Here is an 18,764-nt window from a genome sequence, read left to right on the forward strand (position 1 = left end):
GGCTAAATTTGTCCTGTATGACCTCACAGGAGAGGATCAGAGCGAAAGAGGGAGCACTCTAGGGTTTTGGCTCAGTGGAGGAAAGAGCTTCCTAAATGTCGTTAGATCTGCAGGGTTGGACTGGACTGCTTCAAGGTTAATGGCAGTTCAACTGTTTGCCATTTTGCTGAGGAATGTTTTGATAAATATTAATAGCAGGGTCTTGGGACTTCCCTGGTGGTCCAGTGGTTAAGACTTCGCTTTCCAATGCAGGGGTTTCAGGTTCTATCCCTGGTCAGAGAGCTAAGATCCCACATGCCTTGGGGCTAAAAAAAACCCACAACATAAAACAGAAGCAGTATTGTAACAAATTCAATAAAGACTTTAAAAATAGTCTGCATCAAAAAAAAAAAAAAAAATACTAGCAAGGCCTTTAAGCTACGTGAGAGATCAGGTCCCTTACAACCTTGGAATTCTCATTCTTGAATCCTCTTCGTGAATAAAGATCTACTGCTCTTCAGAGGCTATTCCCAGGGTAGAGGGTGAAACAGAGCAACATGTATAAAGACCTAGGAGCTGCGTTCATCATGGAACAGCTGCACAGTGTGACGTATGTGTCTATATGGACATGTTTTAAATTTGGGGAGAGACTGCAAAGACTACTTAATAAATTTAAAGCAGTGTTAGGAATGACGTGGGCAGAAGGTAATTAACTGTCACCAAACGCTGATAATATCAATCAGATTCTGATTGCTGTATGGTTTCTTTTCTAGCAGAAGGTGTGTTAAAATTGTATAGTTTTCAAGTAAAAGTTGTGATAAGTAAAGCATCTTACTGAGTTATTTAATATGATGTGTGTGTGTGTGTGTTCAGTCTCTCAGTTGAATCCAACTCTTTGTGACCTCGAGGACTGTAGCTGGCCAGGCTCCTCTGTCCATGGGATTCTCTAGGCAAGAATACTGGAGCGGGCTGCCATGCCCTCCTTCAGGGGATTCCGAGATTAACAGGCAGGAAGGCCAGGGGTCTCCAAAGGGAGGAAATAGGCTGCAAGTGTCTCTTAAAATTCTGTGTTGCTATGATGACACCTGGTTCCACCTGAACTTAACTTTTCTCAAACCTTGAGCTAACCAATGCATTTTTCTTCTGGAAATGTCTTTTTTTTTTAAGCTGCGTTAATGAAACTATGTATTTGCTTTGGAATTTGCCTTTCTTCAAAATGGTTCCACCTAAGACTAACTTTTGGCTGATAATAGCTCAACAAACCAGTATTGATATCAATTGTTTTATGGCTGGGGGATGACACACCTCGGGCCATCCTATCTCAAAAATGCACTTTGTGGGAGAGGGGCCTGGTGAAACTCCCTCAGCTTTGAGGGGTGTCCCTTATCTGATTAGTAACTTTCTAACAGACAGAAAACAGCTTGCTAAAACTAGCAGGGGGGCACTCTCCTGCCCCGCTTCTGACGTCGATGTCAGAAATTTTCTCTGTCCCTTTTTACACTTTAATAAAACTCTGCTATACAAAAGCTCTTGAGTGATCAAGCCTGGTCCCTGGTCCCGAAGTTAAATCTTCTTTGGAGATCACGAATCCGACACCGTTGACCGTAAGCTATCAGGATCTTCCCAATCCAAGGATTGATCCTGAGTCTCCTGTGGCTCCTGCATTGCAGGCAGATTCTGTTCCACTGCACCATCTGGCAAGTCCCAAGATTCTTACATGTTACCTACTCATGATTCTAAAGAAGACAAAGGACAAATTGGAAAGTGTCTGTGACGGAAATGCACTTGCAAGCGGTAGGTGGGATGAGGGAGCAAAGCGAGGTAGGAGGACAGCTGAAGCAGCAGCAGCTGGTCGGAACTAGGATGGTGGCGGCAAAGGGGTGACAGTGAGGGGCTGGACACCGGGAAGCTGCTGAGGCTGGGACAAGGGAAGGGAAGGATAGCGGCGACTCCCAGATTTCCTGTTAAGGGTCTAGGAAAATGCCAGTGTCGTTAAAGCAGAGACATCGAAACAAGACGCTGGCTTGGTTGGTCAATTAAGTATTAGATGTTTTGAATTCAAGATGTCAGGGGGCCTTCCAGGTGGAGATAACACGGCAGGGAGTTGGAAATGCATCTTTCTAAAGCTTTCTTAGCTGGGTGGTCAGGGGTTAGACCTATGGGTTCAGAGCTATTCCCAAATAGATGATACGTGGTTTGAACTGTATAGAAAAAGGCTGCTTTAAAGGCATAAAAAGGCAAGTGTAAATGTGGACCTTACAGCAAGTTAAAACAGGCAAAGTGACCTGTGAGCGTGAGCTGTCAAACCGTAAAGCAGCTGCGGAAGAGGGGGAGCCTGTGATCTCAGGAGTGGGATGGCCGTGTCGCTCTTGCTGTCCTGGCTGACTTTCTGAGATCCTGCTCCTGGAGGCAGCCCTGGAAAGGACTGGGAACATGGCTCTGTTCTGAGTAATGTCTAACAGTAGGGAAAAGAGCTGGAAGAGAGGGAGCATTTGGATAAAATGTGAAAGAAACATGGGTCACTACACATGTACATTTTTTTAAGAGATATAATTTCTATTTATTTATTTGGCTGCATCAGGGCTTAGTTACGGCGTGTGGGATTTTCTGTTGCGGTGCTTGGACTCCAGTTGTGGCCCTCAGGCTCAGCAGCTGCAATGCACAGGCGTAGTTGCTCCACGGCATGTGGGATCTCCCCAGACCAGGGATTGAACCCGTGTCCCTGCATCGGCAGGTGAATTCTTTACCACTGGACCATCAGGAAAGTCCCAAAGATAAAATATTCTTTAAAGAGTCATTTTGTTATATTCTGTAAATGACACCTCTTATGCTCCAAGACTCCAAGGTTCACCTGTCTCAACAGATTTCAAAAGAACTCAATAAAGACCATGTTCTCTAAGTGCAATGCCAAAAATGAAGACAGTGTAAAAAACAGGCCATATGTTTGAAAGCTAAATTTTATACCCTTAAGTAATCCTGAGTTAGAAGGAAATAACTTGGAAATTATAAAATATCTAGAAAAGAGTGACGAGGAAAGTACCACATATTTAAGTATGCGGGATGCATCTAAAGCAAAACTCAGAGGAAAATGTACAGCTTTAAAGACGTTTATCAGAAAACAAGAACCCTTGAAAATAAACAACCTAAGTATTCATATCAAGAAACTAGGAAAGGAACAGACTAAAAGTAAACTGTATAAAAAGATAATTGTAAAGAAAGAGCAGATGTAGAAAACTAAAAAAGAAAGGGAGGAATCACTGAAAGCCATATTTTTTTCTGTGATGAAAATGTCTAAAAACAGAAATAGAAATAGGACCACTTGAATAAACTCATAGCAGTGAAACAATTAAAGTTTTTCCTAATGCCTCCCCTCTCCTCTCCAAAGACAGAAGGTCTAGGTGGTTCAGAAAGGTTTATTATAGCTCCAAGGACCAAATACATTTTTCTAATGCAGTGTTAAATAGGAGAAAAAAGAAAGAAGTGTTAGCAATCCATTTTATGAGGCCAGTATAACCTTGATTCTAATTGTGGACAAGGTAGTACAAGGAAATAAAATTATGACCTATCTTTCTTACAAACATAAATGAAAACGCTGAAGTAAAATATTAGTAAAAGTGTTTCCTTCATATTAAAATACATTATGAATAGTTAAGGTTTATTGAAGGATGGTTCAGAAAAACTTATACATGTGATATATTACCTTCAGAGATTAAAAGATTTGGAATCTCTATGATCATCTCAAAAGGATGCAAGCATTGTTAAAACTCAAAACTTATTCATGGCATAAAGCTCTTTACAACTCAGAATGGAAGGAAACATTCCTAACCTGAAAAAGGATATCTGCCGAAAACCTGTAGCAAACCTCATCCTTATTGGAGCATTCTCACTAACATTAGGATGAAACAAGGCTCTTTACTATCACCCGCATTATTCAGCCTTGTGTGGAAGGTCCTAGCCAATGCAATAGGATGAGATAAAAGAAGGAAAATAATGATTGGACAGGGAGTTACAAAATTGTCATTTGTATGAAATACTATATAGATAATCAAAGAGAACATGGCGTAAAACCATTAGAACTAGGAAGAGAATTCTCTAAGTTTTCCGAGTGTGTGGAAAGCAAACTAAGATCAGTGGGTTTTATATCTCCCAGCTCTAACCAATAAAAAAGCATAATCGAAAGTTTATAGCAGTGACACAAATCATAAGATACACAGAACTATATGTAATAAAAATATATAAGACCTTTATGGAGAAAACAGTAAGATGGTATTAAAGGACATCCAAGAAGACCTGAATAAAGGACAGCTGTATTATGTTTGTTGACAGACAGAGTCAAGAACAGCAAAGGAAATTTTGAAGACGTGTGAGATAAGACTTGCTCTACCAAATTATTATGCCTCATTAAAATTCAGGTGATTGCAACCCCTGATCTTTCCCTACAAACCTGCCCCACCCACACTGTTCTCTACTCAAACCAATACTCTTAGAATCATCCTTGCCTCTCTGTTTCTCTCAAACCCTGCTGTCAGGAAATCCTTTTGGTTCTACAAAATGTATCCCAAATCTGATCATGACATGTGTCTGCTCTCTGGTGTAAACCACCATTATCTGTCACTTGGATTACAGCAATAGTTTCCTAACCATTCCCTGCTTCTCTGCTCGGTCCACTCCCGCCTGTTCTCAGCAGAGAAGAGCCAGAGTGAACCTTGTAAAACATGAGTTAGGTAATTTCCCTCTCCTGCACAAAACTTAGCCATGGTTAACCATTTCTTTCAGAGTAAAGTCCAAAGTCCTTACAGTAGCCCCCAAGACCCTGTGTGATCCAGCTTACTGCTTTATAGCTTACTGCTTCTGCCAACTCCGCCGTCATCCTGGCTTCTCTCCTGCCACTTCAGACATTGCAGGCTGTTCTTAGTGGCTTTGTGGTGATGCTCTTCTATTCCAAGAACATCCCATGCCCCAGAAAACGGAGTGGGTGACCTCTTCACTGCATTCAAGTCTTTGTTGCCGTTACTACGTCTTTGAGGTCCACCCCAAAACCTTGTTTAACATTGCATCTTCCCCAGCACTCCTGATCCGTCTGACCCTGTTCTGCTTTTCTTTTCTTTTTTTAAATAGCTCCTTACTTCTAACTTGCTATATCACATGCTTATTTATTATTTATGCTGTATATTATCTGTCTTTTGCCACTAGAGTATAAGCACTGTAAAAGTTAGGATCTTTGTTTCATTCACTCATGTATTCCAAGTGCCTAGAGTACTTCTTGGCACCTGGTGGGCAATGAATAAACATTTGTTGAATACATGAATGAAGACCAGTGTGTTATTGGTACAGAAATAGACAAATGAATGGAACATAATATATAGCTCAGAACAAGATCACTCAAAATGACATAGGATAGAGATGACATTAGAGATAAATGAGGAAATAATAGATTATTTAATAAATAATAATTTATTTTGGATACTTGGTTATCCATGTAGAAGGATGCAGTTCCAAGAGGGACGTTTATAGTGATGAGTGTCCACATTGAAGGAAAAGAAAGATCTCAAGTAAACAGCCTTCCTTTATACTTTAAGGATTTAGAAAAAGAATAATCTAAGACCAAAGTTATCAGAAGGAAGGCAATAATAAAGATCAGAGCAGAAGTAAATGAAATCAAGAGTAGAAAGACAACAGAAAAGAATAATTGAAACAAAGAGTTGGTTTCTTGAAAGTGAAAACAAAATTGACAAACTTTTAGCTAGACTAACCAAGAATAGAGGAGAGCGGGTTCAAATAAACGAAACTATAAATGAAAGAGGAGACGTTACAACTGATGCCACAGATATGGAGAAAAGGGAACCCTGGGGCCCTGTTGGTGGGAGTATAAGTTGGTACAGCCATTTTGGAAAGCAGTGTGGAAGTTCCTCAGAAATTAGAAATAGAACTACCGTATAATCAACTAGTCCACTTCTGAGTTATATATCTGAAGAAAATGAAGTCACTGTCTTAAAGAGATATCTCTACTCCTGTGTTCATTTCAGTATTATCCATGATAGCCAGGAGATGGAAACAACCTAAATGGTTATCAACAGGTTAATGGATAAAACGGTGTGTTACTGATGTGTGTGTTAAATATATACACAAACATAATGGAATAATTATTATGATTATAATAGTAATTATAAAAACCATAAAAAGCCATGAAAAGCAGGAATTCTGCCATTTGTGACAACACGCTAGACCTTTCAGGCGTTATCCTAAATGAAATAAGTCATACAGGGAAAGACAAATACTGTATAATTTCACTTACATTGGAATCTAAAGAAAGAGCCAAGTTCATCAGAACAAAGAGTACAATTGTGGTTTCCAGAGTTTGTGTGGGAGTACAAACTTCTAGTGATGAGTAAATTCTGGGGATCTAATATTCCCCATGGTGACTATAGCTAATAATACTATACTTTATAATTGAAAGTTACTAAGAGAGTAGGTTTTAAATATTCTCACTACAAAAAATTGGAATTGTGTGAGGTGATAAATGTGTAACTGACCTTACTGTTTTAATTATTTCACAGTATGTTTGTGTGTCAAGTATGTGATGACATTCTATACAGTAAACTTACATGTCATATGTCAATTATATACCAATAAAGCTGGAAAAACTTTTAAAAAGTTAAAAATATACCATAGTACCACCCGTAGTTTTGCCAAAGGATGAAATCTGAGTGTGGATCACACCTCTGGATCCAGCAGGAAATTTGCAGGAAATGTTGAGGATAGAGGAACAGGTTGAATTGCACCAGGAGAACGCAATTGGCAAAATCTACACTGTGGGAAATTCTGCAGGTCAAGCGGCTCGTGTTTTCTTCAATGGATAAATTAAAGGATTAGAATGGAGTGGGAGCCTGTCCACTGAAAAAATTTTAAAGACATAATCAGATTTTTAAAATGAGCAGGACCAAACTGTAGTATCAGGGTGGATACCTTGAATGATAAAATGATAAAAGAAGCATCAGTAAGTAAATACTATAAAATTCAGACAATAGCTAGCTTTGGGGGAAGAAAGAGAGTTGTGACTTAGGTGTGATGTAAGGGTTTCCTGGGGTGGATGGCAAAGTTCTAAATCTTGCCTGAGTGGTGGTTACTAGACTGTTCGAGTATAATAATGCACTGAGTTATGCATTTGTTGCATGTGGTTTTTCTGTATCTGGTTTATTTATAATAAAAGATTAAAATATAAAATATTGTAAGTAAAACATATTTTAGATGATATTCATGTTGCTTACTAGACCCACAAATTCCGAGACATTCTGCCGTAAATCAACCTTTCTTTGTTTAAACACATACATACTCAGGCAAATAAAAGAATGCTTAGGTTATACTGGAAGCCGTTAGATAAAACATCTGATTGCTTCAAGGAGTTTTATTCTTACAGTCACCTCTATCCTAAGTTAAATACCTTTATAGAAATATCAACATTGGTTATATACCCTGAGACATTATTTCAGCCACACCCCTCTTGGAGACCTTTGCCCAGGTGGAGCTAGTTCATTCTCCTTGCTATCAGAGTTCTTTTCTTGATCCCCAATAAACGGAAAGGGGGGAGATAAATATTTCTCTACCTTCAGTAAATTTTTGTTTGGGCATTTTTTTCTGGGCGCCTGATGACCTCAGCTAGCGATCAGAAGTTGTTTTGTGAAGTTTGCTCTGCGTTCAGTTATTCTTTTGATGAATTTGTAGGAGAGAAAGTGGTCTCCCCGTCCTACTCCTCCACCATCTTGGCTCCTCTTGTTTGGGCATTTTAAGTTTTATAAATCTGTGTCATGAGGATGTAGTGAAGATGCAGGAGATTTAGACTCTGGGGCCATAGACAAGAAGACTGTAGACAGTGACCAGGGTAAGCTGGCTGCTAAAATAGCCCGTTATATACCGTGTGTGGGCTTCCCTCGTGGCTCAGCGGTAAAGAACCCGCCTGCAAGGAGACATGGGTTCGATCCCTCTCCTGGGAAGATTTCCTAGAGAAGGAAATGGCAACCAACTCCAGTATTCTTGCCTGGAGAACCCCATGGAGCCTGGAGGGCTATAGTCCATGGGGTCACAAAAGAGCTGGACACGACCTAGCGGCTGAACAACAGCAAGGTGTGGAGCGTGGAGGACACTAAAGTGTGTGCAGCGCTCTTTGGCACCATCACTGTTAGTCGCTGTGAGATACAGAAATATTTCACCCAGTGACCCCCACAGACTACCAAACTTCAGAGGCGAAGGTGCCTTCAGCTTGCACACTGCCAATCTCCTGGCTGGCTTTGTGGCCTTTTCTGTGCAGTAATACTGCCCAGCTCCTTTGTTCACCCGTCCTTCTCCAGAGATTCCCTGTCATCATTCCCGTGAGGGATCATTTTATGTGTCAACTTGGCCTGGCTATGGGATGCCCAGAAAACCGGTAAAGCGTCATTTCTGGATGTGTCTATGAGGGCTTCTGCAAGAGCTTAGCGTTTGAGTCGTTACATGGAATAGATCAACCTCACCAGCGTGAGTGGGCATCGTCCAGTCCATTGAGGGGCTGCATAGAACAAAATAGGAGATGGAGGGTGAATTCACTCTGTCTGAGCTGGGATACCCATCTCCTCTTGCCCTCAAACATCAGTGCTCCTGGTTATCAGCTTTCAAACTTAGACTGGGATTCGCATCATTGGATTCCTTGACTCTCAGACTTACAGGTTTGGACAAAGATTATGGTACTGCCTTTCCTGGGCCTCTAGCTTGCAGATTGTAGCTCATGGGACTTCCTTGCCTCCATAAATTAGGATCCAATTCCTCATAATAAATCTCTCTCTGTAGATCTGTTTAAATCCTGTTTGTTCTGTTTCTTCAGAAAACTCTGACTAGTTTAGTCCCCTCATCTCAGGAATGCAATGAAATAAAATTAATAGTGAATCCTTGTTCCAGAGACTTGAGGATGGTCAATTTTTAGGAGTAAATACCTAGTCATAGTCACTCCTGCATTATAGGCAGATTCTTTACCGTCTGAACCACCAAGGAAGCCCAGTTACATTCACTAGTAGCAAACAATTCACTTTTGTTTTTGTGAAAACAAAATGATATTTAGTGGTGTGTAACTCGAACAATGCAGATGCTTATTTTTTCTTTGAATTGTTTGCTTTCCTTTTTAAAAGGTATGTGTTTTTAAAGTAATGTGAACCTATTATATAAAAACTTGAAAAATAAAAAAAGTTTGTATATTCTCACCACTGTAATATAATCATGATTATGATTTTATGTATTTCTTTCTAGTCTATCTTGGTATGAATATTTTTTCATAGTTATAATAAGAACATGCCTATAATTGTCTTTTTCCCCTTTTAAATTTAGCTTTGGGTTAATTATGATGCAATTATATACATATTTCCATATTGCATTGTTACCACAACAGTAACTTTTTACTACATTAAATTTCATCATTTGGCTCTATCATATTTTTTAACTTAGCCTATTTCTGGTTAGTACGTTTCCCATCACATTTGAGCAAGTGTGTTTCTGTATAATGTATAACATCACGCACATTTGTTTTTGGTTGGTGTTGCTCTGAATTCTTAAAGTAGAATATTAACAAGTGTCAAGAATTTCACTAAACTTTTAATTTTTCTTTTAGCTCTGTCATCAAATCTAACAGATCTAGTGATTGTTAAAGTAGGAGGCATATATTAATTTGATAACTGTTGTTCTACCCAGTATTTTAATTATATATGACTTAATAAAGCCAGATAAAACTTGAGGAAGGCAGTAATCTTGTTTACATCTAGAAATTGACCACAGAATAGTTGTGGAAGTTTAGAAATTTATGGTAGAAAAAGGAAGGTTCTTTATCTGGAGACAAGGAAATGTAATACAACATTTTAGATGAGTGTAAGCATGTGCATTCTTGGGAGATAGGTCTTAGTTTTCATCATATATTCAAAGGAATCTAATACCTAACCACTGGTGTGAGCACATGTGTGCTAGCTGAGTGGAAAACCACTTTTGTGCCTTTATTTGTTAGTCTCTTTCCCTGTCTTCCTCTGTCTCTTTCTTTATTTATCATATTCAGTAATTGAACTCAGAAAAATGTTCTTTTTGGTGAGCAGTGATTTATCACATGAAATTTTCTGCTGCTAAGTCACTTCAGTCATGTCCGACTCTGTGCGACCCCATAGACGGCAGCCCACCAGGCTCCAGCGTCCCTGGGATTCTCCAGGCAAGAACACTGGAGTGGGTTGCCATTTCCTCCTCCAATGCATGAAAGTGAAAAGTGAAAGTGAAGTTGCTCAGTCGTGTCCGACTCTCAGCGACCCCAAGGACTGCAGCCTACCAGGCTCCTCCGTCCATGGGATTTTCCAGGCAAGAGTACTGGAGTGGGATGCCATTGCCAAATTTTCTAATGAATTAAAAAAAATTTTCAAACTGAACACATATGTGAAATTGTTAATCAAATACTGTGTCAATCTGTTTTGATCTGGGGGATGTCTTCCCATTTAAATCAGTAATTTAGTGTTACCTTCCTTTGTTAGGATTTTTAAAGAAAGCCTGACCAGGATACTTATCATTAAATAAATTTCTACTGTTGCTACAACTTATTATGTTTTGACAAGTCCATAATGAACTGAGAGTGGAAATCATTCATCAAATGCAGTTATCCTCTTGCTATATTATTTCAAAAGGTGTAACTTTACAGGCTATTAAAATTTGAGGTTTTTAAAAATTTTTACACTACTAAAGCAAGAGGATGAGATGATTAGAAAGTATCACTGACTCAGTGGACATGAATTTGAACAGACTTGGGGAGGACAGAGGAGCCTGGTGTGCTGCAGTGCGTGGGATCGAAAAGAGTCATACATAACTTAATGACTGAACAACAATAAGAAAGCAAAGAGACATTCTGTGAAAATAACCTTAAATAAAATTCTTTTCAGATGTTAAAAGCTCTGCTTCTTTAAAAGATAAAATCTTACTCATGTTTGGTTACCAGATTACAAGAAGAACTTTTTCCTAGTGTGACAGGGCGCCTGATTTGCAACGACTGCCTTGTTTTTATAAAGGACTAACCAGTATCCTGTTTTTCTTAGGAATGGGCTGTTTCTGGGGAGCTGAAAGGAAATTCTGGAACCTGAAAGGTGTATATTCAACTCAAGTTGGTTATGCAGGAGGCTATACTCCCAATCCTACTTATAAAGAAGTCTGCTCAGGTAGGAAGACTTTCTGGACTTATCTTTGCTGGCAAGTGACAGGATCTTCAAAATGGAAATAAATTTTTTGGGTGTTTTTTCAGTTTTGTCTTGCCCATTTCTATAAATATACTTGCTGACCTTTCACTTTATGTTTTTAGAAAACAATAGACTTCCTACAGAATGTGCCATGTAGCTTTTCTTGCAGAAAAATCACCCTGAAACGTAATCTCTAAAATGATCATTTGTTACCTTGTGATTCTGTGGGTCAGCAATTTAGACTAAGTTCAGCTGGATGGTCCTTCTGCTGACTTCATCTGGGTTCGTTCATGGGACTGCCGTCGCCTGTTGGGTTCCTTGGGGGCTAATTGGTCATCAGTGGCTTCATCATATATCTGGCAATTGCTGCTGCCGTCACCTTTTCTTGCCCAGGGTACTGAGGATGATGAGTATGTCTTCAGCACACTGGCCTGGGTAAATTCACGTGATGGTGGATGCAGAGATGAGGAGCGGTGAGAGAGAACAAGCACCATTCTGCTAGTACTTTCCACGTTTCTGTGTCACACTTACTACGGTCCCATTGACCACAGCAGGTCACATGGTCTAGCCTGGAGTCTGTGTGTTTACAGGGAGATGTGAAGAAATTTGGGACCATTACCCCATCATTCTATCACCTGCGACAAGTATGTCATCTACCAGACTTCTTTCTTGAGGGAAAAACACTAAAAATCAGGCTATAATGAGGGACTGGTAAACTGTGGCTTGCAGGCTAAATTCTGTCTGCTGTCTGTTTATATAAGTAAAATTTTTGTAAAACCCAGTCATTTGCTCTTTGTTTATGTTATCTGTGAATGTTTTCATGCCACAGTCTCAGAGTTGAGTGGATGCCTCTGAGACTGTATGGCCTGTGAAACCTAATATGCTTATGATCTGGCCCTTTACAGAAAAATATTTGCTGACCTGGATAGGCAGTTGCTTCCATGACATATTCTATCTCAATTACCATATTATCTTTCTGGAATTTGTTTTGTTTTATTGTTTCTGGCCTTCGAAGTTTTTTTTTTACCTTTCTGCCAGCTCCAGGAGCATTTAAAACGTACTATTTTTCTATTTTTAAACTTTTATTTTTCATTTTTAAAATAAAAATGGTATATATTTAAGATGTAGATATAAGATGTAAGATGTAAGGCGTGATACTTTGGTATGCATAGTGAAGTTATTCTAATAATCAAGCTAATTAACATACCCATCTCCTCACAAACTTTTTTTATGTGTGATGAGAACACCTTTGATCCACTCTCTTAGACGATTCCAAGTGTATAATACCGTGTTAAGTACAGTCACCACACTGTACACTGTATCTCTAGAACTAATTCATTTTACATAAAGGAAAGTTTGTATCCTTTGACCAACATCTCCCCATTTCCCTGGTGGCCACCATTCTACTCTGCTTCTGTGAGTTCAGTGTTTTTAGATCCCACTTCTAAGTGAAATAGTACACTATTTGTTTTTTCTGTGTCTAGCTTATTTTGCTTAGCATAATGTCCTGCAGGTTCATCCATGTTATTGCACATGGCAGGATTTTCTTCATTTTTAGGCTGAATTGTGTTCCATTGTGTATGTGCCACGTCTTCTTTTTCCCTTCACTGACAAATACTTAAGATTGTTTCTATACCTTGGCCATTTCGAATAATGCTGCAGTGAGTATGGGAACCCAAGTGTCTCTTTAAGACATGGATTTCTCTATCTTTGTATATGTACCCAGAAGAGAGGTCATTGAATTGTATAATAGTTCTGTTTTGAATTTTTTGAGGTGCATCTATACTGTAAAACACATTTAAAAAATATATTTTATTTATTATCTTAAACAGTTCTTAATAGAGTTTATCTAGCATATAGTCCATCACATTGACAGAAGTAGGATTTTTAAAAATATGTAAATAGTTTCATGGTTTAAAAATAAAGGTTCACTTCGGGTATTTTTCAATAATATTCGGATATTTTTCAATAATAAATACTACTACACGATCTAAGGTTGGTTGAATCGTCAGATGTGGAGGAACCAGGAATAAAAAAAAAAAAAAAAGAAAAAGAAAAAAATAAAATAAAGGTTCACATTGGTATTATCTGTGGAGGGCCCTCTCAGCTCTTTAAGGGCACGGAGGATGAGGCAGGGAGGAACTGGAGTGTAGGAATTTGCTCAATAATGAGCATGTTGATTTGTTTGCTACAATATGAATTCTGGTTTTGAAGTGAGATTTTAACTGTGCAACAGTGAAAATATCATCAAAATATTCCTATTCTTATTTTTCTTCCTTCTGGAGAAGAAGTGAAATATTCTGATTGATGTTGAGAATATGGAATATCAGACAAATATGTTAATGGTTAATCCTTTTTTTCCCTTTGCTTCTGTTTCAAAATGAAACAGCTTATGCAGAACTATAAATAGAGAGATTCAGATGAACCCTGGAGATTGCCCAGGTGTATCCTCTTAAGTCTTAGGAATGGAAATGAATATATTCCTTCCTATAATTGCAGACACAACTTAATAGCTTAAGAGAAAAGGTTGCTAAGATAACATCGAGATATCTACTGCTTATATTGTTACTCTCTACCAGCAAAATGTTAATCATCAGTTAGAATATTGTGGTTGCTGTTTGCTCAGACTCTCTCCGATTAAGTTCTTCACCATAAGAACAACATGATAATTGCCCTTTGTTGATTCCTCTGTGTGCCAGACACCATTAAGTAGCTTGTGCTCAGTCATGTCCAACTCTTTGTGACCCCATGGACTGTAGCCCTCCAGGCTCCTCTGTCCATGGGATTTCCCAGGCAAGAATATTGGAGTGGGCTGCCATTTCCTCCGCCAGGGGATCTTCCCGACCCCCCGATATGGGATTGAACCCATATCTCCTGAGTCTCCTGCATGGCAGGCAGGTTCTTTACCCCTGAGCCACTGGCCAAACAGTGCACAAGTGCTTTTTTCATCTTTGCTTTTTTTTCCATCCAGTCTTTCAAACAGCCCCATGAAGGGTCTCAGTTTCTATTTTTTACAAAGGGAGTGTTGAGGCTCAGAGAAAATAAGTGACTTAGCCAGGGTCATATCTCCCGACCTTTAGCTCTCAGCTCAAAACTTATGCCATTGACCGTGGTGTAAGTCACCCAGCTGTCATCATGGCCCAGCCATTCTCCATTCACCTATTCATGCTTCCCTCCTCCCCACGTTTTCTTTCATGTATATTGTTGAGCCTTTTGGTATGCTTTTTCATGATTACTGTAAGGAAAATAGCAAGCAGTCTTTTGGGTCTTTCTGATGTTTGCAAGGAAAAAGGAAAAAAATCCCTTTTAAGATATAGTTCATGCCGACATCTGGCACGTTAGAGGCCTGTAGCAATGGTGAAATACAGAAATCACGGAGGTTATAAAGAACTCTCTATTTGATGTGAACACTACCTGCTAAGTTAGTGGTGGCATCTGGAAGCATGGTTGTCATGGAAACTTGTTCCTGATTGGAAAAAGATAGTTACAGGGTCTTTTCCAGACACAGAAGGAGAGATGATTTCTCTCCCCAGGCTTTTTGTTGTTGTTGTTGTTCTGATCATGAAAGAGAAAAACAAAAAGGCCTAGAGAGGCTGTGATGGAAAGGTCTGTCTGGCCCAGAAGTGATGGAGCCTACAGATCTGTGGGAATAGCAGGGAAGGAAAACAAGCAAGGTCCCCAGCTAGAGTAATTATGGTAACCAGCTAATTAAAGGTTTTTGACCAAGGAGAGGGATGGGGGAAACAGAAAACAGGTTGTACTGGTTGGGCCTCCCCGCTGGGGCCTGGGGTGCTCAAAGCTTTGTTGAACAAGTCAGCCCTGGATGGGTCTGCCTTGCAGGAGAGAAAAACTCAGGCTCTGATAAGATGTATAATCATTGCTTAGGTTTCATGTGAGAGAAATACTAGTCTGTGCTCTGGTATTTGCATTTATGTCAAATGCTTACTCTTGTGTTTGCAGTTAGGCTTGTAAGACATTGGTCACAACCAGGAGTCTTTTTAAAGGTATTCCTTCCTTCCTCCCTCCCTCCCTTTCTTCTTTCCTTCCCAGAGAAGAAGCCTAAGGACCTGGATTGTGTGCCAACCTCCTTCCCTCACAGAGCAGGACACCTGAGTCTGAGGTGCCATTAGATTTCTTGGGGCAGATTCCAGAATTACAGGGCTCACACTCAGGAAGGGGTTCTCAAAACCCACAGAGTTAGCTTCCATTCCCTGCTGCCGTGAGCGATCACCTGGGAGGTGTTTCCAGGAGTCAGAGCTTGTGTCCGAGCTTCCATGAGTATTGTCTTGTTGAACAGATCAGTGATCACAAACCATGCAACCAGAACCACTTTATGAAGTTGGTCAACCCCGCTTGCTAGTGGGTATGCACGTGAGTGTGAAAGCAAGTATGTACCCAGACAGGCTGTATATTTATGTCTGACTGGTGGGTTTCTGTGTGGCTTTTGATGGCCCAGCAATTCAGAAACCTGAACTGGAATTGTGCCTAGGCACGTGGAAAAGACCTGTGACTTCTAGTAAGAGCCAGGAGAGGAGGTGGTCCCCATGGGGACATTCATTAATGACTCCCCAGTGGGTCTATTACATGTTGGGTGATGTGTGTGCATATAAAGCCTGACACACGTAGAAGATCCTTGCGGAATACAGTTCCTCGGGCATTTTGCAAAGTTGCCTTTTAGGAATGAAGTGTAACCTGTAACGCATCAGAGCTGAGATAGGCAGTCTCTTAGAAGAGAGCTTGGCTTCTGGGTTTTCAGAACCTCTGAGTAACCTGATGGCCAGCCTGGGAAAGGGGAGGTCCTGCTGCCTCCCACCCCACATAGGTTGCTCTATAAGGTTTGGCTGCTGGACAGGCTCCCAGAGCCTGACGCCATGACACTTTTAAGCTCTATCACTAACTCCGCTTGTTCTGATCAACACTCTATAGAAACTTCTCATCTTTTGTCCTCCTGTTGAGGTTATTTATAGGAAGAAAGAGCAAGGAGACAAGGCCAGCCAGATAGTTCTAACACTCATTTCCAATTCAATAAGATGCTATCCTGAGATGTATGTATCAGTCTATTATGAGTTTAGTCTACACAGGTCATTCTCTCCATATTGGATTAACCTTGTTAAATTCAGTGTAGAAATGGAATTTGGCCTTCGAAGCTGAGAGTCAGGAGCCTGGTTGCCATGATTTTCCAAAGGCTGTGGTTCCCTCTTTGCATTTCCTTACAGATCCCCTGTCTCTCACATGTGTCCATCATTTCATTTAAACCTGTTTTAAGAGTGACCACCCTCCTGTAATAGGCACTTAAGCTTCCCTTTCTCAGATTCATCAATTAGCACTGGAACTCAAGAGACTGAGAAACTTGCATCTGCCAGGTGGTTTTTTTTTTTAATCTATATTTATTTATTTTATTTGTCTTTATTTAGCTGCACCAGGTCTTAGTTGTGCCCCTCAGGATCTTTAGTTGTGGCACGTGGGAGTTTAGTTCCCTGACTGGGGATCAAACCCGGCTCCCCAGAATTGGAAGTGTAGAGTCTTAGCCGCTGGACCACCAGGGAAGTCCTTGCCAGATTTTTTTTTCCTTTTTTTTTTTCCATTTATTTTTATTATTTGGAGGCTAATTACTTTACAATATTGTAGTGGTTTTTGTCATACATTGACATGAATCAGCCATGGATTTACATGTATTCCCCATCCCGATCCCCCCTCCCACCTCCCTCTCCACCCGATCCCTCTGGGTCTTCCCAGTGCACCAGGCCCGAGCACTTGTTTCATGCATCCAATCTGGGCTGGTGATCTGTTTCACCATAGATAACATACATGTTTCGATGCTGTTCTTTCGAAACATCTCACCCTTGTCTTCTCCCACAGAGTCCAAAAGTCTGTTCTGTACATCTGTGTCTCTCTTTCTGTTTTGCATATAGGGTTATCATTACCATCTTTCTAGATTCCACATATATGTGTTAGTATACTGTAATGGTCTTTATCTTTCTGGCTTACTTCACTCTGTATAATGGGCTCCAGTTTCATCCATCTCATTAGAACTGATTCAAATGAATTCTTTTTAATGGCTGAGTAATATTCCATGGTGTATATGTACCACAGCTTCCTTATCCATTCGTCTGCTGTTGGGCATCTAGGTTGCTTCCATGTCCTGGCTATTCTAAACAGTGCTGCGATGAACACTGGGGTGTACGTGTCTCTCTCAGATCTGGTTTCCTCGGTGTGTATGCCCAGAAGTGGTATTGCTGGGTCATATGGCAGTTCTATTTCCAGTTTTTTAAGAAATCTCCACACTGTTCTCCATAGCACTTGCCAGATATTTTAAGCCTGAATTCTGAGTCCTCCGAGAGCTGGCCACCACCAGCTCCTGCACCAAGAACCCAGTCTCAGTTTGGATGCAGGGTAGCATTGCTTAGAGCCACTGTTAGGCTACTGTTGCTCATTTGTCAGATCTGTCTCTAAGAGATGTCCTGAAAAGTCTTAGTGGCCATCATGCTGTTCCTAAAATGATTTCCAAGGATTCATTCATTCACATGGTGTTCCTTAACTGCTGAGTATATGCCTGGCACTGGAGAACCCATAAAAGCCTGGCAGGGCACAGCCAGGAGGAGCCTCAATTTCGTGTCGGCTTTCTTTTATGAATTAAACTCACCATTGATTGGGAATGTACTGTATATGCAAGACTTTGTACTAGGTACTCTGTATCATTGTATGTGAAACAGAGTTGAAAAATGCTAGTACCTGTCTGCCAGAATTCTTTCTCTGTAGTCAGATGAAAGCTTGATCTTTCACATTTAAAGAGTTGTGCTGACCCTGGTTTTAGACACACACACATACACAAACACACACATGCATACGCACACAGATCGCACACTTGTTATGCAAACCAACTGATTAACTGGCATGCTGTTGCTTTCCTACGTTGATTTTAGAAGTAATTGGGCCATTCAGTGTCTTGAATACCCTGATAGAGAATTATCCTTACATTTTATAATCACAACGACACAGATGAAAATATGAAAAGACATTCTGCCATGGATAAGCATTCTGGGTTAATTTCAGTGCATTAGCCTAATACACAAATAACCCCATTTCTGGCAAGAAAACCCAGGATGTTCATTCACTGGGTAATATCTTTTCGTATTTTGCTTACAGATGTTCAGAACAATTCCATGTTCATTAGTCTATTCAAAAGCTTTTAGAAATCTGCACAGCCAAGTGGCACCAAACCCAGAAGCCTGAAAGGGGCTGTACAACTTTCTCTCGTAAGAGAGATCTACACAGTCACCACAGAAACTCAGAGGCCCAGACACTTTTCTTTATCATCAGAAGACTCTGGTGGATTTTCACGCAGTGCATTTGGTAGAAGACTTGAGCAAGAGCCGGGGCTTGGGAGGAGCAGAGATTGGGAGGATCCTGTCACCTCCCACTGTGATGTCCATGCCAAAGCCATATTACTCTTTGTCCTCCAAGAGTTGCCTCTCTTATAAAATGGGGGTATTGCTGATTTATGAAGCCCATAGAGTTATGGTGAGGTTCTTATTTGAAAATAAAATCTTGTCATATTGGGAGTAG

At 40.2% G+C, this 18,764-nt stretch overlaps 1 protein-coding gene across 7 annotated transcripts in view; it reads left to right on the plus strand.

Moving 5' to 3' along the window:
- MSRA (methionine sulfoxide reductase A) overlaps positions 1-18,764 on the plus strand; it is a 374,360-nt gene that overhangs the window by 168,324 nt on the left and 187,272 nt on the right. For all 7 annotated transcript variants that reach the window (XM_043486559.1, XM_043486558.1, XM_043486557.1 and 4 more), the window contains one exon: positions 11,061-11,180. In XM_043486559.1, coding sequence (XP_043342494.1) covers positions 11,061-11,180 — 120 coding nt within the window. The remainder of the gene's footprint in view (positions 1-11,060; positions 11,181-18,764) is intronic.

This window comes from Cervus canadensis, chromosome 14 (assembly GCF_019320065.1).
Source record: "Cervus canadensis isolate Bull #8, Minnesota chromosome 14, ASM1932006v1, whole genome shotgun sequence".
Classification (NCBI taxonomy): Eukaryota; Metazoa; Chordata; class Mammalia; order Artiodactyla; family Cervidae; genus Cervus; species Cervus canadensis.